The sequence below is a fragment of the Ovis aries genome, chromosome 1 (genome assembly GCF_016772045.2).
Source record: "Ovis aries strain OAR_USU_Benz2616 breed Rambouillet chromosome 1, ARS-UI_Ramb_v3.0, whole genome shotgun sequence".
Classification (NCBI taxonomy): domain Eukaryota; kingdom Metazoa; phylum Chordata; class Mammalia; order Artiodactyla; family Bovidae; genus Ovis; species Ovis aries.
The window spans coordinates 62850112-62873152 of NC_056054.1; the positions used below are offsets into that span (position 1 = coordinate 62850112).

The 23041-nt window shown below is 35.5% G+C and overlaps 1 protein-coding gene across 5 annotated transcripts in view; it reads right to left on the reverse strand.

The window, feature by feature from the left end:
- Positions 1-2589: 2589 nt before the first annotated feature.
- Positions 2590-23041, reverse strand: part of COL24A1 (collagen type XXIV alpha 1 chain) — a 393929-nt gene continuing 373477 nt past the window's right edge. For all 5 annotated transcript variants that reach the window (XM_060400630.1, XM_004002153.6, XM_060400613.1 and 2 more), the window contains 7 exons: positions 22842-22877; positions 22715-22741; positions 15390-15455; positions 14589-14757; positions 9614-9723; positions 6820-7035; positions 2590-4034 (listed from right to left, as the gene is read on the reverse strand). In XM_060400630.1, the coding sequence (XP_060256613.1) occupies positions 3888-4034; positions 6820-7035; positions 9614-9723; positions 14589-14757; positions 15390-15455; positions 22715-22741; positions 22842-22877 (771 nt within the window). In that variant the 3' untranslated portion in view covers positions 2590-3887. The remainder of the gene's footprint in view (positions 4035-6819; positions 7036-9613; positions 9724-14588; positions 14758-15389; positions 15456-22714; positions 22742-22841; positions 22878-23041) is intronic.

Sequence of the window (23041 nt, forward strand, 5' to 3'; positions counted from 1 at the left end):
TTTGAAGTGAGTCTCTTGTAGACAACATATGTACAGGTCTTATTTTTGTAACCACCCAGCCAGTCTGTGTCTTTTAGTTGGTTCATTTAATCCATTTACAATTAGGGTAATTTGTGACCCCATGGATTGTAGCCCACCAGGCTGCTCTGTCCATAGGATTTCCCAAGCAAGAATACTGGAGTAGGTTGCTATTTCCTTTTCCAGTGATCTTCCAGACCCAGTGATCAAAACCACGTCTTCTGCATTGGCAGGTGGGTTCTTTACTGCTGAGTCACCAGGAAAGCCCTATGTATATTAAATATATATATTTATATCTTTATAGTCATCTATCATCAATTTATCTGTTACCTTTCATCTGTCTATCTCTCCTACTATATGTTTCTCTGGAAAACCTTAATACTGATTTTTACTTTTATAATCCCCATTTTATAGTGAAGAAATTGTGACAAGGAAGAATAAATAATATACTCAAAGTCCATAGCTAATCCTCAGAGTATTCTTAACTACCAGACTATACCACCTATAATTAAGTTGATTAAAATTTGCTTTAAATTTAATATTTCAGGAACAAAACATGAACACAAAGTTAAGGTATTTCTATTTTATATATATTTCTGAAATGAGATCTAGGAAAATCACTTATGCCTCTGATACAAAGTTTTTTTTGTGTGTAGGGAGAGAACAGAAGGTATAGGATATAAACTGAAACCAGAGTATAAACTGTGGGTTCTTACATTTAGAATCAGTCTTGAAAGCAAAAGTGAAAGTGAAGTCGCTCAGTCCTGTCTGACTCTTTGCAACGCTATGGATTGTAGCATGCCAGGCTCCTCCCTCCATAAGATTTTCCAGGCAAGAATACTGGAGTGGGTTGCCATTTCCTTCTCCAGGGAAACTTCCCAATCCAGGGATTGAACATGGGTCTCCTGCATTACAGGCAGACTCTTTACTGTCTAAGCCACCTGAGAATCAGTCTTGGCTCTTTTAAAAACATTTTTATTTCTCAAGCAGGAAATCTGACATCTTTGCCATAGCCCCATTTTAAAAAATTGTGGTAAAATATATAACATAAAATGATTAAAACAACCAATTTAAAGTGTATAATTCAGCTGCATTAACTATATTCATATTGCTGTACAGCTGTCATTACCACCCATCTCCAGAAATTTGTCATTATTTCAAACAGAAACTCTATTCATTAAAAAATAATTTATTTTTACCTCATTTAGCCTCTGATAAACCTCTGTTATATTTTCTGTTTAGGAATTTTTAGGTAGTTCAAATGAATGGAATCATACAATACCCTTTTTTGTCTGTCTTTCTTCATGTAGCACAAAGTTTTCAAGGTACATCAATGTTTGAGCATATGTCAGAATTTCATTTTCAAGGCTTAATAATAGTCCAGTGTATGTGCATACCACATTTTGTTCATCAGTTCATCTATTGATACACACTGGGGTTATTTCCATCTTTTGGCTATTCTATATAATACTTCTATGAACACTGGTGTAAAAATATGTTGATTCCTTCTTTTGATTCTTTTAGGTATATATGTGAAGTAGAATTACTGTATCATATATGGTAATTCTACATGTAACTTTTGAGGAACTGCCAAATTATTCTCCACAGCAGTTGTGCCATTTTACATTCCCACCAGCAATTTATAAGGGTTACAGTTTCTTCATATCTTCACCAACACTTGTTATTTTCCTATTTTGGGGGGACAGTAATAACCACCTTAATTTGTACAAAATAGTATTTAACTATGGTTTTGATTTGCACCTAATGACTAGTGATGTTGAGCATCTTTTCATTTGTTGGCCATTTGTGTATCTTCAGAGAAATGCCTGTTAAGTCTTTTGCTCATTTTTACTTTGGGTTTCTTGAGGGTATTTTGTTGTTTTTTGGTTTGGGGTTTTAAGAGTTCTTCATATACTTTGGATAGTAATCCCTTATCAAACATATAATGCCCAAATATTTTCTCCCATTCAGTGGGATGTCTTTTTACTATTTTGATAGTGTCCCTGGCACAGAAATTTTAAGTTTTGCTATAGTCCAGTTTATTGTTCTCTTTTGTCAACTGTGCTTTTGGTGCCCTATCCAGGAATTAATTGCTAAATCTAATGTCATGAAGCCTTTCACCTAAGTGTTAAGAGTTTTATAGTTTTAGCTCTTACATTTAGGACTTTGATACATTTTATGTTACTTTTAAAATTTTTGATATTATCCCAAATGTTGTTTACAGTAATAGTTTTCATCATTTTGAATCAATTTTTATATATCATGTAAGATAAAGGTCTAACTTCATTCTTTTGCATTATGGATATCCAGTTTTCCCAAAACTATTTGTTGAAAAAACTGTCCTTCTTCCATTGAATGGTCTTGGCACCCTTGTTACAAATCAGTTGACCATATGAGAGAGAGTTTCTATGCCATGACCTAATTTTAAGTAGGAAATAGGCCCTATAATCCTTTTATAGGTGTATAATAGATATTTTCTAGTAGTACAATATACACAGAACAGAAGGTCTAAGTGAAAGAGGCTGTCCTACATAATAAAAGGGTATGGTTAAAGAAAAAAGCACCAAAAAAGATATTAAAGCACATTTTTATTATAGATAGGTAAGTGTGGTTTGATGGTATGTTTATAATAGATGTACATGCTTTTCAATATACCAAAAGGTATCATATTTTTAATGCTTAACATTTCTCTTTCAAGGAAAGTCTGAACTTAGCCTATTTTAAATGGCAAATGACTGTATTTGTTTTCTTGAATGTTGCTTTAACGACTGGTAAGTTGAATTCTTTTAGGTCCCAACACATTAAATTTAAGAATGGTGAAAGAAAATCAATGAATTACTAAAACACATGTAATTTCTATGAAACAGAAACAAAGTTTTTATAATTTAAAACAGCAGCAATTTCAAAAGATTTGCTGAATTACAACTTTACAAAATATATATACATAAACTATCATTCCAGATGATCATGGATTTTTAAAAATAGTATATCACAACCCCTAAACTCTAACCCAAACCTACTACTGGATGTAGCTGGCCTATAATATTTTTTACAGCAATTAAAACATAAACAATAAAACCCCCTCCCAATTCTCTTGTGTTTAAGCACAGGTTACAATGTGCTAGCTTTGATTTTATATCCACAAAGAGAATTTTAAAATAAGAACTTCACATAAATAATGTTTTACTTGTTATTAAGTATATGACCAAACAAATTAAAATAAGTACTAACAATCAAAACATATATTGATGTAACCAGTACATACACTCTTAAGGAATGACAAAGACGAATAAAGAAATAAAATAGTTTATGAAAGCCACAAGCACCTTGTTTTAGAAGAGCACCAAGCAACACAAAAAGGCAACATATAAGAGGTAGTGTACCACCGGCTAAGATGTATATGCCCACTGGGGACCTGAATACAGCTTAGTATTTGGGAAAAGAAGACATATTGACTGTGGCTTGAAGTTTTTAGACAGAAGCATTGCACATTTGGGAGCATTAGCCAGTATTGCTCCATAGTGCTTTGCATCTCCAGCTGTCTAATGGGTACTTTGCTCTCAGACAGTCAAAAAATATAGAATACCCTGAAGAATTCCATGTTTATAAATGTTCAGTTCTAGGGAATTCTCTAAAGCTCAGATCAATATAATTTTTCAAAGAATTAAATACTTTATCAGTTATAGTCCTTTAAAAAATGCCTTGTCTCCTTCTTAGGAGGAAGTCTTTTCTTCCTGAGATTCTTTAAAATTTAGCCAATGCTTTATTCCATGCATTTCATGATATCCAATAGTAACTTGCTGTCTATATTTTTCCCTCTGCAACAATTACCTGGCCAACAGCATGCATTCTGAACTAATTCAGAGACCTTAGAGAAAGCATACGGAACTGCTTTCAATGTAGTACTTCCGTTCGGTTTTGAGATGAGGAAGTTTTTGTACTTCTATTACTGGAAGTTGATTAGGGTCCTGGGTGTGAAAAAGGAATTTTGCCTTATGCCAGCTGCCATCTTGAATCTGAAAAATAAGAACAAAATGCTTTGATCTGTAATTTTTCCATTAGTAGCAGACAATGTCTTTTCATAGACGGTATAGATTTAAGGATTAGAAATAATGAATAGAAAGTACCTAGATAATGCCTGGCACAGAGTAAGTGCTCAATGAATGGGTAACAGTTACTATGAGTAAATGAACATATACGCTTATTCCATTTTCTAGATGGCATTGTGTGTTCTGATTTTTCTTGAGGCTTCCTGTTTCTGTTGTCTGTGGATCATTGGACCAGATATACCCTGCTTCTAATGTGACTAGTAACCATTTTGTTTTCCTTTATTTGGAACTGATGCTTCAGGATGGAAACTTGTCTTGGATGAAAGGGAATGAGTGCGCTTACCCTCTCTGTACTCTAGGCAGGAAATATGCAGAATCCCTTCAGTACAAGTAAATTATAATTATGTTGAACTATGTTTTAGGTTTCTTTTTTTCCATTCTGCGGTTACTGTTTATATAGTTTCATTCCTCCTTTCCTTTCTTTCTAGGCCTTTCTGTTTCCTTTTATTATTGTATGCTCTTTTTTGGAGGGTAAATTCTATTATAAAATAAAAACTATGCTCTGATTAAGTTTCAGGAAAACAAAATAGAGAAACAGTTATCTAGCTTTGTGAAGATTTTTATACAGAAGTTTATTCATTTACTCATTCACAGAATTATCATGGTATAAATTTTAGAATTTGAAGGAACTTTGGAGATTATTCAATCTATAAATTCTATTTTAAGTTAAGGCATAGAAGCTCACAGAAAATAAATTACCAAAGTCATAACCTTGGGGTAATAACTAGGCTAGAATTCTCTGCAACTTCATTAAGTCTCAAACAATATTTGTTGAAGACTAAGTATTTTTGGCACAGTTGAATAAAATGTAATCCTCCAGTTTCTTACAGTTCTTGAGAAATACAAAGATGAGTAAATTCTGGCTTCTGAGTTCTTGCAGCTTATAAATTTAGAAAGGGAGAGGAGAAACAAACAGCCGTAATATAAGGCCATCTATGACATGCATCATAACGAATATAGAGAGTGAATGCTGAGTTCCTCATTTCCAACTAGAACAGTCAGGGAAAAGCCTTGTATATTCAGAACCGAAGATAGGCCTTGAAGAATGCCTACAATTTCCACTTGGTTAGAGGGGTAGAGAACAGCATTTCAGAGAAGGGGAATGACATGAATAGGAAAAAACAAAACAGTTGGAAAGATAGAAAGTGGTTGTGAAAATAAGCCTAGCATGGGGTTTAAGTGCACAGATTTTGACAGACACCCAGGTATAGGTATTCTCACATATAAAATGTGAATTAGTGAGGATTAAGTGAGATTTCCGTTAAAAGTCCCTGGCAATATAGTGTGGACTTTGGAACTGTATACACTTAGGGTTGATTTCTTGCTCTGCTGTACCTTGAACAAGTTACTTAACCTCTGTGCCTTCAGTTTTTCTTACCTATAAAATGATACTAATAGTAACTTCATAGAGCTGTTATAGTTAAATAATGTATGTAATACACAGTACCTGCCATCTAATAAGTCCCCAACAATTAGTAGTAGGAATTGTTGTTGATATTATTATAAATAGATCAGTTTGACCAGAGTTCAGGGCACGCAGTCAGTGAAAGCCCAAGCTTGAAAAATAGGTTGGGGCCTAACTATTCTAACTGCTGGTAAGTTTTGATTGTGTCTCAGAAATAGTAATGGGTCACTAAAAGTTTCTGGACAAAATTGTGAAAGTTAATTTTGTTGGTAATGCTGATTTCTTCACCTACAGAGAGTGAGCCATATATTTATGACTATTTATTTTATGATTTTTCAAATATGCAAGTGTAGTTTATCTGAAAGTGAAATGTGAAAAAGTAAAGCACTCTAGTTGGGAAAAACCAAGCACTCAAAATATAAGACATGTTAAATCATGGGCTTCATGATACACAAGAGCAGGAAACCAAGCTCCTTAAAGAAGTTAATGATATGTAAGTGGATAACTCTATAATAGGGATCAGCAAACTCTTCTGTAAAGGGTTAGAAATAAATCTTTTAGTTTTGTGGGTCATATATACTTGACTCTGCCACTGTAGTGTGATAACAGCCCTAGATAATAAAGAGATGAACGAGCGTGGCTGTGTTTCAGTAACATATATTTAGTAAAGTGAATGCTGGGCTAGATTTGGTCTGTGGTTTGTAGTTTGCCAACACCTGCTCTACAATACAATGTTTTAAAATTATAAACTCTCCATTATTATTTAATTTTAATAGGAAAAATGGGCTATGTCAGATATTGATTTGTAGAGTCAAACTGCCATTTTGCCCATTATTTAGCATCAGGTTATGGGGACTGACAAAATATGAAATAAACCTGACTTGCCTCTATAACCTGTTTTTCATGAAGTAATGAAATGCAGAATCACAGCAGTAAAAATATACAAAAGAAAACATTTGTCTATAGGCCCTTATGCTCCATCTGCTATCATCTATAATTATTTCATATGGGGAATAAAAATTAATACATTAATAACACTCATTTTGCATATAAAACTCCATGGATGACCAATGGGTGTGACAAAAGTTGATATAAAAGAATAATTGATTATGAAAAATGTATGGTTATTACGCATTAGGCACATTAAAACTTATTCTTCTGTAGCTTCAAGTTGCAATGTCTTACTCTCATATTAATTATATAGTTTTACTCTTATGTTAATTATATATAGTCTAATCAATTTTAAGTTAGTTATATTGAATAAATCTAAACATGCCATTCCCTTACCTTGCAGTCATTTGAAAGCACTTTAGGTTCAAGTAGAGTGTTTTCTTCAAAAATCTGACCATTCCATCCCTTGAAACCAAGAGTCAATCCTGAGCCACTTGTCTGAGGACTTGTCCACACTGGAGTGTTTAGACAGTGAATGGTGATGATATGGGTGGCTTCTGAGCTCAGTAAATGAAGGAAGTTCATCTGGACTTTCCCGATTCCAAACTCCAACTAATGTTGTTGAAACAATATGTGAGTTATAAGATATGGCAACTGAAAAATTTATAGTTTGGAGAAACTTGAACAAAGTCCTTCAAAGGCAGGCTTGAGAAAGCTACTTTTTAGGACATTTAAGTGCCAGTCAGTGGTGTACTGGTAATGCTTAACCACCACCCCTGCAAGGGCAATTCTGAATTTCCATAGTTGTAAATACTCCTACCATGGCTGATTTTAGGCTATCAAGGTGGTGTCACTTAACATGGAATTCACAAGAGATCTTAAAATAAATAGGCTCTCCTGAGCAGTATGAGCTGGCTTTAGCATATCACTAGGCAACTAAATATGATTTAAAAAATAGTTTGTATAATATCATTTAAGATGCATTAATAACTTGTTGTGGATTATTGCTTAAAATTTCTTTCATAAAAATCTGAAATTCTGTCTGTGCTTTCATTTGAAGATTTATTGTTTTAGTTTTCAATGATAAGTTAAAAGTTGTGATAATTAATTGGTTGAATTATTTTAATTATGGAGCCTTTAAAGACAAAGACAAAGAATCTTAATCTTTGTGTTAGCCAACCCCTAATGCAGTTTTGGTCATACAGTGAGTCGTCAATAAGCTGTTTATTGCATGAATGAATGCATGAACAATATTAACTAATAAAGTGGACAATGTAGGATAGTACTGGAGCAAGAAGTTTCTAGATTTGGACAAGGAAGCAGATTTTTCTGTAGCTTTAGACATCATCATCATTTTAGCACTATTCAGACAGGGGTATGGTCATAACATAAATGAATAGAAGTGGTTCCTACTGAGGAATTTATACTAATCTCCAGTCACCAAATAAGAGTATCAGTTATAAGGTAATAGAACAACAACAACAAAACTGTAGGGAAAGAGAAGAAAAGGAAAGGAGGGCGGAGGGGAGGGGCATAAGGATGAAAGCATGGAAGGATCATCATGAGGAACATTAGAGCTGAAGCAGTTCAAATTCTTTGATTTTGTAGATGAGAACTACAAACCTGTGAAATACGGAGCCTTTCTAAGCCCAGTTTCCTTGTTGGCAAGTTTGGGTATAACAGCAATACAGGATTGTTACAAGGATGTGAGTTGTCAAGTGTCATTTAGTTAGCACAGTGCCTGGCAAGGAGTGGGCTTTCTGGTGGTTCATAGTATCATTTCCCAGGTTTTCAGAGGAACAGAAATTAGAATCCAGGTCCCTGATTCCAAGTCTACTATTCTTTCCATTACCTGTGCAGTCTTTCTAAAGTTGAATTTATGGATGGGAGAAATGGGGGAATTGATTCAGCCAAGGAAAGAACTGGAATATGGCTCCTTCACTGATTTTATCTTCTTTGTACTCCCCTCTTTCCTTTTTTTCCATGATGACCCAAATAAAAATCCTGGGCTAAAAGCAGGGGCATGAGGGTGATTATGTGGTTAGTTTGGAAGTAAGGCGATCTTACTGCTCCTCATTAGCATTATACATATTCCACAGAAATAGAAGAGTCCTCTCCTGTTCTGCTTTGGGTAACAGTGGTGAATGCCTAATGAGATAAGTGGATGAAACACCCTGGTTAATGAGGGGGAGCATTTCAGGAGAAGAGAACAGTCTAATTCTAAGCAGTTGGAGACACTGACAACACTGTACTTTTTAGCTGATGCCTTCTTATGGTGGAAAAAACACACAGTAGGTCCATGTATCACTTCTTTGTTCACGAAAAATTAGTTTCTGAGAGGGCCAAGGTGTTAACCAGAAAAAGAAAGAAATGCAGTTTTGGTTTCTTTGATATATGTTATAGGTAGATCCCATGGACGGAGGAGCCTGGTAGGCTGCAGTCCATGGGGTCGCGAAGAGTCGGATACAACTGAGCAACTTTACTTTCATGCATTGGAGAAGGAAATGGCAACCCACTCCAGTGTTCTTGCCTGGAGAATCCCAGGGATGGGGGAGCCTGGTGGGCTGCTGACTATGGGGTCGCACAGAGCCGGACATGACAGAAGCGACTTAGCAGCAGCAGCAGCAGCAGCAAGCTTTAGGATTGAGAAACGCTTGTTACAATACCCAGTGTTATACCAAACTAACTGTTGTTCTTTCTAAACATTTAGTTTATAGAATTATACATATGTTTTAAATACTACCCAGTGGATATTTCAGGGAGGTTAGTTTTGTTCCCAGTCACCCAAAATAGCAAGTTTTGTGGCAGAATTCTTCTTTTAATGATGATGATGTCATTTTCAGTAAAAACCTTAGGTAACTGATTACTGAATACAAACACTGCAGCTGTTTTGGAATTTCCTAATGAATGCATGAGCATAAAAACATATGTTTTACATTTTTAAAAGGGATTTAAAAAGCATAGTCAGTAGAGTAAGCCAAACTAAGCCAGTCATAAAAACATGCAATCAAAATGTCAAGAATTAACAGGATTAGTTTTAAAAACCAAAAAGTTTCTTTCTCATATATGGTAGAGAATATCTTGCTTCCACTCATAAAATTCATAATTATTTAAAGTGGAAGATTTTTAAAATCTCACTATTTACTGATAGTGGGCAAGTACCAGTATATATGCTAAATTCAGAATTTACCTTTGTCACAGAGATAGGAGATAAACATGTCTGACCACCAGCACTGAAATTGCAGAAAACCTCAATGGCATCTGAAGGGCATCCAAGATTTGGATCAATCCAATATTTTCCTATTTATTGTGAAACAAAAATATTTAAATGACATGTTAAAATATTTCTGAACAATCCTTAAAAAGTATCATACTTTCAACATATTTTTTCACACTTTTTCCTGTTAAAAAACTTAGAAGTTTATAAAGATCATACATTTAAACCAATACATTTAGTGAAAAAATAAAAGCCGCAAGCATTATGTTAAACTGATAGTGAAAATACTATATTTTTCACATACCTATCAATTTAAGGCCATTTCATAATTTTAATAAAAAATAATTGAATGGCTATATCTGTTACTTCATGCTATAGATAAAATGAACTCAGCAACTTAAGTGAATTGTCTACAGTTACAAAGTTAATACAGAAGTTGAAATTAATGTAGGATATGTGTCTATTTTTGTACTATGTCATTACAGAGCTTAAAAATGAATACATATATTTTAAAAATAGAAACCTCTTCAGTCTCCCTGAGGAAAAATATACCTTTGTTTAACTGAACTGACAATTAAAAAGAATAACCATTTTTGTTCCCAGAAGAAAAGTGTACAATTAAATGGTTATTTTTGTGCTTTCTTTTCAGATTTGTGAGTGGAAAAGACTGAAGTCTCTATAGCCAGTGTAAGCCTGCCAACCTTTGCATCCATTGAGTGTCCAGGAGAATCAAGTGGGGCATAAAGTTGGACTTTAGAACATATTCAAACTGAAAAGTACTGGGGTAGCATCTTAATTCTGGAATAACAGGCTCAGAATACTCAAACAGCACCTTATTCTAAATGCAAAGAGTAGGAATTTTTGAATTAGATGGCCCTGCCTTCTTGCATTAAAAAGGCAAGAAAAAATTAATAGTATTTGTTAAAGGCCATTTTCTATAATAGGTAGAAACCCCTTGTTTGTTTCATTTGTTTCCCATAGCAAAGATTTCTCTTGCTCATTCTGGGCTTCCCCTGGTCTGCCATTGTAGATTTACACACATCCTCGACCATTCCCCCTCTACTATTCTTCTAATCCTACAAAATGAAAACTTGAATTGTTACTTCCAAGAGTAGGGGACTATCTCTATTGCAGTGGTTTTCAGACTGCTGACGCTGTTAAAACAGCTGGGCCTCACCCCTAGAGTTACTAAATCATTACATTTGGGATGGGGCTTGAGAACCTGCATCTAATTCTAGTTCATGGATGATATTTGGAGAATCACTGATCTATACTGAAATATGGAAGAAAAGGGTGAAAAAGTCCTAATATCACCTCTGTATCCCATTTCTCCCTGCTCGATTTCCTCAGAATGCTGGACATTTTATAGTTTGTAGAAATTACAGCTGGCTTTTTAAAAACCAGGCTCTGATGCAGGCTTACAGTCTTAACTAAAGAGGTAGACATATATCTTGACTCATCATCTCCTCTCATTCAAGAAATAGTTTCCTTGACTATGTGAGCGGACATATAAGCTTTATAAAAGGTTTTCTATCAAGCAAGATCTCATTCTTATATGGGTTGGAGTGCTTTGAACTCAGGCATTGTTATTCACTGGTGAATTGGTAGGGGGCTTCATATTTTTTTAGGATATAAGCATTATACCATAATACATCTTTTGTAGGCCTAAATGCTTGAACTCAAAATTGGCTCTCTCCTGAGAACACTGCTTCCATGCAAGCCCTTTCTGCCACAGCCTCTACAGCATTGTGCCTGAGTCAGGAAGGGGTCTTTCTTGCTCCTTCTTGCCACTTTCAGACCATTATCCCTGCTTTCAGTCTGAGAACACTCCATGGTAAAATTTTTGTCATTGCACTCTATCGCCTGTCACCTGTTCCTGTTGCCATCATCAGCTTTATTTCTTTGATTTTAGCCTTTGGCTAGCTCTTTATAACCTAATTCATGGTGATTTTACATCCATGTTGTTGATATTTGTAATATTCTGACCTCTACTCAGTTCCTCCAATTCTTTCCCACCAATTTTTTTGTACCCTTCTCCTGTTCTGCTTACTTTCATCATTAACTCCCAAGGCCATGCCCTAGTCTTTTTTTAGGTTTATTACCTACAGCTAGATCTCCTCCATGATTTCACCTCTCTTCTCATTTTGGCTCATTCCCTCTAGTGTCCTGACTCCAATAATTCTTTGATCCTATCATTTTTACTCCCAGAGTACAGATCTTTGAAAGCCTGAATCCCCACCATCTGTGGGCTTCGGATTCCAACCTTCGATCCCCTATTACACTACTCAGTCGCTGGACGCACCCAGGGCAAAAGCAGCTGTAAGTGTGTGCCCATCTCTGCTGTGTTCTTCAAAATCCTTTCTACTTTGTCAGTATTTTATGTTTTTAGCTTTTTAAAAATTTAGTTAGGCAAATTGAATTATCTGCTTCCTAACTGAGAGTGGAAACTCTCAAGCTCCATTTTCTCTTAAAACCTGACAGTTTTAACTGCTACCATGCCTCTAAACTGCTCTTGCAAAGAGCATCAAAGAACTTCCCATTACTAAATCTAGTAGCCTTTTTCAGTCTTCACCTAACTTGACATTGGCCCAGTAGATCCCTGCCTCTTCAGGCAAACATTTTCTTCACATTCATCTACTTTTTCTCCTATCTCAGTGACAGCTTCTTCTTAGTTTTCTTTGCTAGTTCCTCCTCAACTGCCTGATCTCTAAACATGGAAGAGTTCTAAGACACAGTTTTTAGAACTTTAAAAAAATCTACTCTTTAGGGTAGTCCTAGAGAGTTTCAGGGCACTAGGTGCTATTTATATGCAAATTACTTTATATTTTTATCCATAACCAGGGCCTCTCTCCTGACCTCTCTCCTGAATAGACAACTACCTACTTGACATACTTCCTTGAACATCTAACAGACATCTCAAATACATCCCAAACTGAACTCCTCATCTTGATTCCAAACTTGCTTCTCTATCTGTATAGACAGCAATTCCACACTTCTAGTCCCACTGCAGTACTCTAGCCTGGAAACTCCCATGGATGGAGGAGCCTGGTAGGCTGCAGTCCATGGGGTCACACAGAGTCGGACACGACTGAAGCGACTTAGCAGTCCTTTAGTCAAAACTCTTAGTGTCATTCTTTCTCATTCTGTTTCTCTCAAAATCCATATCTGAATTATCAACAAAAAAACCTGTTGGCTCTACCTTAAAGCTTATCTAAAGATTTAACCATTTCTTACCACTTTCCCACCACTAACTCTAGTCCAAAACATCATCATCCCTTAGCTTTCTCAATGGCTCCTTCTACCCTGTCCTCATTATATTTGTGATACATCACCAAGAGTAACATTTTCAAAATTTAAGTCAAGTCTTGTCATTCCTTTGCTCTAACTCTTCTAAAACTTTCCATCCTATTCAGAGTAAGAGCTGGAGTCTTTTGATTAGCCTATAATATCCTATATAATCTGGTTTCTTGACATCTTTCTGACTTCATTTCCTACCATTCTTCTCCTTACGCACCTCTTCCAGTCACCTTAACCTTCTTGCTAATAGGACATGCTAAACACAGGTTCAGGGTCTTTGCATTTGTTCTTTCTTCCTGGAAAGCTCTTTCTCCCAGATTCCCTGTGGCTTCTTCCCTTACCTCCTCCTGATATTGCTCAAATGTCACTTTCTCAGAGATGATTTATCTACCTACTCTATTTAAAACTTCACCCTCAACCCTACTTTCTATCACATCCCCCCTTCCCTGTTGCTTTGTGTTTTTCTACTGCACTTACAATCTCCTAGTGATGAAAGTGTTTTTGGGTATAAATAATTTCCTAATACCTTGCAAGCCATACAACTTAGCTATTTCTCCTATGAAGAAGGCAGACCTTGAATTAGATTTTAGTAATTGGTATGCCCTATAATGTCTTTGTTCCTTTCAGTTCTATAGAAATATATTTTTATACCCTCAAATATAGGAAAGAGTCAAATTTGATTATGATGGGAAGCTATAACTAGAAATATTATTTGTTTTTGTGATAATCTAAGGTAGGAGACATCTATAGAAGTTAAACATTTTATTAATATAAATAAAACAAATATTTTTGCTACACTTCTAGAATGGAAGATGCTTTTAGACAAATATATATTTATACATGTATATTTGCATGTAAACACATGTGTATAAAAAATAAAATATGAACTACTGTCCATCCGACAGAATTAAGTAACTTATTGTCAAATCAGCATATGTATCATTGTATGTTAGGACTAGAGTTTTTCATAATTGATTGTATAGCTGACTATATAGACCCCATCAAAATTAAAATTAAATGACATTGTAGCAGACACGGTTTCCCTGTTGATCATCAGATAGTAATGGCTCCTCCACTTGCTTTAAACCTTTTGCTTGATGGCTCTATTTTTGCCACTCTGGCTAATGGATTTTGAGGTATCAATGTGAGGATGAGACGATTCCAAGCATGACAAGCCTCCATCTTTACAGTCAGATTCCAAAATGAGGCATTTAAATCCCATTTTATGTAAAAATTAATTTTAGGGAGTGTAATAGAGAGGGGAACTATGATCTCTTTCTTCATGTTGCCAACTCTGGTGGTCCTGACAGATAATATTGTCTGTTAGTTCAAAAGTTAACCTTTCCTATTTTTTATTTTTAACATGTATTCTAAGCACAGAGTATAAGTGAATGACATAGATGGGGTAAGAAAATCTGGGGACATGTCAGATTTTATAGTAGAAGATCAAGCAAACCCTTAAAAAAATGATACTTTGATATCAGAAACCATATTTACCTTAAGAAGTATGTATTTGGTTCTTGATGACCTTAAAATGCCTCTGCCATGGTTTTATCAAAAATCATAAGATTTGGCATAAATACACTAGAAGTCTCAAACACACTGAAATGATGAAATGAAGTATCACAGTTTAAGGAAACCAATAACTTACCGTCTGATACTTTGTGTTCACAGTTAAGCAAATCTTTGCAGATCTGTGCTGGATTATCTCGTGTGCCAAGAGGATGCTTGATGCTGTGTAGTAAATTGCCAAGATAGTTCAAGGTTTTGAAGATCTCTGCACTGTGGTCAATTAAAGTTACTTCAGTATTCTGGTAGCTCTGCCAAGTCATCATGAAAATCATATTAGCAAAGAAGCATAGAGTAGTCATCACCAGTATGTAACCCAAGTGATCAACAAAGATCAAGACAGAAGAAAAGTGTACTCCTATTGTGTGCAGTGAGTTGAGAGTAGGATGTAAAGAACAGTTTATATTTAACTATAAGTATTTGTGTTTTGTTATTCTTAATCCTAACAAGAGGTTAAATTCACACTCAAAAGTCTACTTTTCAAGCTGACCTAAAACTGAACGATTACTATCCCTACAGCATAATTAAAAAGAACCCCTATATACAATGAATAAATAGAGCTTAAGAAAAATGAATAATGATGCTAGATAGATGCCATTTTAAGAAATGGCTAACTTCATTTAACTATTTTCTTCTGTAATACCAAACTCTTATTTTGAAAATCCTTTGACAATATTTTTATTTTAAATGTTTTCCTTAAAAATCTTATACATGTATTTCTGTTTATTAAAATTGTTTTCTTTGTCCTTAAAAATGGTTTCATTACTTTTAATCTCTTGTAAATACAGGCCTTGAGATAAAGTCACATTTTGGCCTCTGAAAAAATATTTCTGTTTAATTTGTAGATTGAGTGTGCCAATGTAAATAAAGGCAGATATATTACCTCCATCTGTAGGGCAGTATGTGATTCAATCAAGGCTTGAATAGCAGCATTGATATCCATTTGTTTCTGTGTAAAACAAAACCATTTGCGATTAGCAATAAGATCAACACTGAGTGCTCTGAAGTAAAGGCTATAAATTCTGAAACCACTGCTGTTAAAGTATACTAGACTTATTATCTGAATTTGTAACTCTTATGGTTAGACTGATCTCACAAATATTGCCTAGCTATCTGAAAGGACAATATGCTACCTTCATCCAAATTTCAAAAGTCTCCTAATTAAAACAGGACCAAAGTCCAGAGTTTGCAAATGAAAAACTATTTGTCTCTGCTGCCTGAAAACACACAAAAGTTACTTACATGGAAGAAGAATGAAATATGATCCCCTCCGTTAATAAATTGTAAAGTGAAGAATAAATAACTGTAGTAATTTTTAACAGTTACATTCTTGGAAGAAGTAGAATAAAATATTACTGTCCTGAGGTAGTCACATTAGTTTAATCTGATACTTCTGTGGTCTTAAAAACAATTTCTGAAGTTGGAAAATGTGTCAAGTCCCAAAAGAAATAATACAACATAAATACAATCTCCTCCAGAATTTAATAAAAGATATTTTTAGAGAAAGACCCAGAATAACCATTAGTAAAAAGTCTTTTTGTATTTTATTTTTAAAAAAGCTTGGAAACTAAGAAGCATAAGTTGGGAGAAAATTCTGTGAAATGGCATTTGTGTGAGCAAATCAAGCATCTGATTTCTTTCAGAATGATTGTACTGCTAAGATATCTTTTTACTTGCAAGTCCATATAACAGAAGCTCTTTTCAACATCTCCCATAACTCATGGTTGATACTTTGTAAAACTATTTAAAATGATGGGACAATCAACAAAATATACTCATCCTTGCCTCAACATGTGGTTTTCAAGCTGGAAAATATTTGCATATGTATGCCGCCAAACACATATTGAGGATAAAATGGTAAGCAAATAATATAAAACAAAACAACCTTGCCCTTGTAGAGCTAAAGTTTAGAGGTCAAAAAAGGCATCAGTCAAATAATCTAAAACATAACACATTTACAAATTGGGATATGTGCTATTGAAGAAAAGTGCATGGACCTATAAGAGAAATTATGGAGTCTTATTTAATCAAATTTGGAGGATATAAGAGACTTGGAAGGAATAGATCTGCATAGGCTTCCTGGAGGTAGTGATATTTGAACTGAGATCTGAAGAATAAATATGAATTGTTAGGCAAATGGGTGGGAGAGTTTTCTAGGCAGAGGTGCCAACACAAAGGCCTGGAGATAGAGAAGCATGGCCTACTCAAGAAGAAAGGCTTTAGCATTAACAATTCTGTGCAAGTTAATTCTGACCATCATGTTTGTGAGAACTGGTAGATTTTGGACATGGCTCACAAAAAAAATATTGGCACTAAATATAGGCAATTGACTTAAGTAGGATGGGCTTCCCTGGTGGCTCAGAGGTTAAAGCGTCTACCTGCAATGCGGGAGACCTGGGTTCGATCCCTGGGTTGGGAAGGTCCCCTGGAGAAGGAAATGGCAACCCACTCTAGTATTCTTGCCTGGAGAATCCCATGGACACAGGAGTGTGGTGGGCTACAGTCCATGGGGTCGCAAAGAGTCGGACACGACTTAAGTAGGAAACAACAGCCATCTTTATTTGTCATTAGAGCTTTGATCATAGAAAAACTAGCAATGAGCAGTTCTCAGGTTCTTCTGACTCAGGACCCTGTTGTACTTTTAAATAAATAAATGTAAAGGGATTTAAAGAACTTTTATTTATGTGAATTATAGCTTTTGATATTTACCATAGTATGAATTAAAAATGTGTTAAATAAACCTATTACATGTTAATATAAATATTTTAAATGAAAAATTAACTTTTGAAAACTAAAAAATTTGTAAGAAGAATGGCACTGTTTTATACTTATGTATTCTCTTTAATGTCTGAATTAATAGGAAATAGCTAGATTCTCATATTTGCTTCTATTTTCAATCTGTTAAAATGTTATTTTAGCTGAACTATATGAAGAACTATATGAACTATATGAAGAAAATCTGGCCTAAAAGAAGATATGCAGTTGGCAAGAAAATATTTTAGTAGCCTTTTCAAATAATTGTGGATATTCTTCTTTGATATTATACCATAACTAGACAAATGGGAGTTAAGTGTTAGTTGAAATGTGAAGTCTGAAAACTTATCTATAAATTTTATACTCATATTAAAATCTATTAATCTATTAAACTTAAAAGATGGATTCTAAAAAAAAATCATTTACCTACTTTGTTAAAAATCATGATTTAAAAAAAATTCATGATTCAATTACTTGGAAAATGGTTAATGAGATAATGCAGTCCTTCCAAATACACGTTTTATTATGTTGTATCAAAAGATTACATTCATTAACATCATCACCAATCCCATCATAAAAACATAACTATTGGGAAGTTTTCAAACTTGTAATACATACAAGTTTTCAATTGTTACTGTTGCTTGAAAGCTTGAAATTTATTATTGGTATCAAGTTGTCAGTTGTTCTCCTTAAAATGACAGGCTCACTTAATTCATTTTCAAGAAAATATCTGCCAAATCCTCATGTTTAAACAACTGTCATTCTGACAATTAAAAATGGTGTTCCATGAAAAAAGCAGTTAGTTCAGCTTGCAACTGAATTCCACAAGCACTTTTGAGTCAGCCATTGTACTTCAGTGCAGCAAGACTGATCTATATGCTCTTCCATTTTATCACACAGAATATTTAAAAAATGTGTGCTGAAGATCAGAGACTTAGGAGACAGGAAAAATGGTGGACTAATGACCTCCCAGAATTCTCTCTTCTATAAAAGCAATGAGAAAACTGGAAAAAAGAATGTCAGAATGAAGTATTTCAGAATTACAGAAATTAACAAAATGCTTGCTGTAAATCCGGGGAGCATTCACTTCAGAAAAATATTGAATTTTAGGAAGGGCAGTGAGCTCTGTAAAGCTTTAATTTGCCCTATTCCCATGCCTCTCTTTCCAGCTCTGTGGTAGCTTTGAAAACCAACAGCCTGCAATTGCAGTGAAAACGAGACGCCTGGAAACCACAGGAGGGAGTAGAATGGGGCTGAGAGTTGCTTCAAAGCCTCCTTTCCAGTGAAATGTTGTTATTTGACCTGTCTGGTGGTTCCCTTAAAGCCACCACTTGCAAGGCTGTCTTTATTTTACCTGACTCAGAGCTCACTCAGTGCAGAAAGTCTTTCCTAAGGAACATTAAAAAAATTTTAGATGGAATTGTTTAACTTTGTGGCTGCTAGAAACATTAGAAGACAGTTGGGGCAAACAGGCAAAAATCAGGGAATGAGATGTCCTTAGAAATTCTGAAATGCTCTGGTGTGACATATTCCTGGAAATGCATAGGGCTGGGCACATGATCAGAAAAACACAAGAAGGTCCTAAGCTCTCTCCTCTGGCTCATCTTCAGGCTCTGTGAAAATAGGAATTTGTCAGTTGCCTGGCTGAGAACTGAAGGGATGCTCCAACATGCTCACAGAGACCCTTGGCAAAAACTGGGAAACATTAGTTCTGGCATTTAAGGAAACCTCTCCTCAACCCTTAGTTGACCACTAAACTAACTGAGTAGAGACTTTAGTGTTCCCATATGTCAAAGAACACAGACTTTATTAGGAAAAGTCACTAAATAATAAAAACAACAAGTAACAACACTAAACACTAAGGTTGGGGTGAATAATTTGACTTTCAGAGATGCCACTCTATATTATTAAAATGTCCAGTTTTCAAGAAAAAGTGACAAGCCATGCTAAGTAACATTAAAGTGTGACTCTTATACATGGGAAAAAAATCAAGCAGTCAATGGAAATTGTCCCTGTGGAAGCCTACATGTTGCATGTAGTAGACAAAACTTTGATTAGCTATTTTAGATATATTCAGAGAACTAAAGGAAATCATGTCTACAGAACTAAAGCATGAAAAAATGTCTTACCAAATAAAAAATGTAAGGAGATAGAAATTATAGAAAAGAACCAAGTATAAGTTTTGCAGTTGAACGTTAACAGTAACTGAAATGAAAATTTACTTGAGAGGCTCAACCGTAGATTTCAGTAGACAACAAAGAATCAGTGAGCTTGAAAACAGTTTATTGAGATTATCCAGTCAAAGGAATAAAAAGAAAAATTAATGCAGAAAATGAATAGACTCATAGACCTACAGAAACCGTAAAACATACCAATGTATGCGTGATGGGAGTCTCAGAAAAAAGGGGGCAGAAAGAATATTTCAAGAAATAATTGCTGAAAATTTCCCAAATTTGATGAAAAATATTAATCTCTGCATCCAAGAAGCTCATTGAACTCCCCTGCTGCTACTACTGCTAAGTCGCTTCAGTCGTGTTCAACTCTGTGCGACCCCATAGATGGCAGGCCACCAGGCTCCCCTGTCCCTGGGATTCTCCAGGCAAGAACACTGGAGTGGGTTGCCATTTCCTTCTCCAAAGCATGAAAGCGAAAGTGAAGTTGCTCAGTCGTGTCCGACTCTTCGAGACCCCATGGTCTGCAGCCTACCAGGCTCCTCCATCTATGGGATTTTCCAGGCAAGAGTACTGGAGTGGGGTGCCATTGCCTTCTCCATGAATTCCCCTAGATACCTCATAATCAAACTGTTGAAACCTAAAAATAGAGAATCTTGATTGCAGAGAGAAGGACTCATCATATCCAAGGGATGGGATTTTTCATCAAAAACCATAAAGGTGAGAAAGCAGTAGGATGACATATTTGGAGTGCTGAAAGAAAAAGACTGTCAACCAAGAATTCTATATCCAGTAAAACTATCCTTCAAGAAGAAGGAAAAATGAAGACATGCCTATTTAAAAACAAAAGCTGAGGTAATTTATCACTAGCAAACCCTTCCTAGAAAAACAATAAAGGGAGTCCTTTGGACAGAAATAAAGGATACAAGACAGAAGTTTGAATCCACATGAAGAAATAAATATCACTGGTAAAGATAACTGTACTAGTAACTATAAAAGAGAGTATATATCCCAAACAATTTTGAAGAAGGACAACAAAGCCGGAGGTTTCATACTTTAATTTCAAAACTTACTATAAAGTTAACAATAATCAAAACAGTGTGGTACTGGCATACAGATGGACACATAGATCAATGAAACAGAGTGCAGGAATAAACCCTTACACATATGGTTAAATAGTTTTTGAGAAAGGTGTTAAGGCCATTCCCTATGAAGAACAGTCTGTCAACAAATAGTGCTGGAAAAATTTGATATCCACATGAAACCCAATGAAGTTAGACACTTACTTATAAACAAAAATTAACTCAAAATGGGTCAGATAATTAAAGTAAGAACTAAAATTTTCAAACTCTTAGAAGTAAATATATGGGAAATGCTTCATGATATTGGATTTGGCACTGATTTCTTGTAGATAAAACCAAAGCTAAGGTTCCGGTGGTCATGTATGGATGTAAGAATTGGTCTGTGAAGAAAGCTGAGCACTGAAGAATTGATGCTTTTGAACTGTGGTGTTGGAGAAGACTCTTGAGAGTCCTTTGGACTGCAAGGAGCTCCAACCAGTCCATTCTGAAGGAGATCAGCCCTGGGATTTCTTTGGAAGGACTGATGCTAAAGCTGAAACTCCAGTACTTTGGCCACCTCATGCGAAGAGTTGACTATTGGAAAAGACCCTGATGCTGGGAGGGATTGGGGGCAGGAGGAGAAGGGGACGACAGAGGATGAGATGGCTGGATGGCATCACTGACTCGATGGACGTGAGTCTGAGTGAACTCTGGGAGTTGGTGATGGACAGGGAAGCCTGGCGTGCTGCAATTCACAGGGTCGCAAAGAGTCGGACACGACCGAGCAACTGAACTGAACTGAACTGAACTGAAGGTAACGACACAGTTTACAGCACACATATTTTTTCATTTAATACTCTTACTGATTCCTCAAAGTTACATATTCTTATCCACATTGTTCTCAGAGCAAAACTCTCTCACGAGTCCTAATTCATTTTGGCTGTATAGGAACACAAATATTTTCCAAGCAAGAGAGGGAAATGGTGACCACAAATCTGGCACTTTAATGTAAACATTTTCACTAAACACATTTAATTTACCAATGATGTATGACCTTTCTACAACTTGTTCTTTATTAGGAAGGCACCTATGATATATTAAAGTCATTATAAAATGATAAGGCAACTGATTAGGGTTTTTCTAACCTATGCAGTGTGATGATTGAGGAGGAAAGGAAGAACAGAGAAGTGGAGAGTAAAGATTTTTTTTTTAAAGACATTTGCACTGATGTTCATGCCAGGGAAGGTTTCAATCCCCATCAGACAGAAAGGGGGAATAATTTTTTTTTGAATCTTAGAGAAATAGATCTCGTTTCCAAGGAGACAATCTTCCTGAGGCACTTTGCTTGAAAGTTTTCCCTTGTCCTGAAGAAAAGTTGAGGGAAACGAAGAGTTCCTGACCTGCCGGGAGTGGATTGCACTCCCAGTGATCCACCAGCCTGAAATTTCAAAGATCCAAAGCAGAGAAGCATGTAAGTAAGACTTGGAAGGCATGGGACTGGCCATTTGTCTGAACTGTGTAGCCATTAGTGAATCTTGATTAGGCAGGAAATCAGACCAAAGACTGCTGCATTTGACCAGAATTCTGTAGAAATGGGGCATGGGTGAGGTTGAAGATAGGAGACCTCTTGTAAGAAGGGGGAAAGCAAAAATATTACCAACTAGGACAGTGGATACAACACACAACAATCAATCTGAAACACTGAGGCCAGGAGATGATAGCTGATAATGATGCAACAGAAGTATCGCCTCAAAGATAGGAGTAGCAAGTTTGGGGTTATAATAAATAACAAGCAAATACTGATACACGAGAAGTCCAAGGGCTTCCACAGCCACCAGCAGCTGAGAAGGATTCATGCAAACCTTAAAAACATGGAGAACTCTGTTGACAAAAATGAACATTTGAAGGAGGAGAGCTAGGATTCTGAAACAGGAAGAAATGGAGGGAGTTCTTTGTGAGTACTAATTATGTCAGACATTGTGCTGAGCACTTTACTTATTTAAAACTCAAATCCATCCAAAAAAGTAGGAGATATCATCCTACTTTATAGACAAAAAGTCTGAAGCCCAGATTTAAGGTTCTATTAGAGTTGTGAAGACCCTATATTAGATTAACAAAAAGAACAGAGGTGGGCAAAAGGGATACCTTTAACAGAGAGTTAATAGAAGAAGCTTAGAAAAAAAATATACTAAGGTAAAATGAACAAAATCAAGAAGACTTACTCTTGGGCCAGGTGCTCCAGGTGGACCCTACAATACAAAAAAAAAAATTAAGTACTTAGTAGATATCTCAAACCAAGCAGGTGCATAAGCATCAATGGTAAACAGATATAAATGTAAATAAACTCACTGGAGGCCCTGGTTGACCTCTTGGTCCTTGGGGACCCTAGGAGAAATGGAGACAAAGCACAGTATGTATACATTATCGTTTTGATTTGGTATAAAAAAACTATTAAGATTCAACTGATATCATTGCCTTTTTGTACAAGGCAAGTGATAAGATTCAAAGTTATTTTAGTATTTTGAGGTTGTATGTTCTTCAATTCAGCT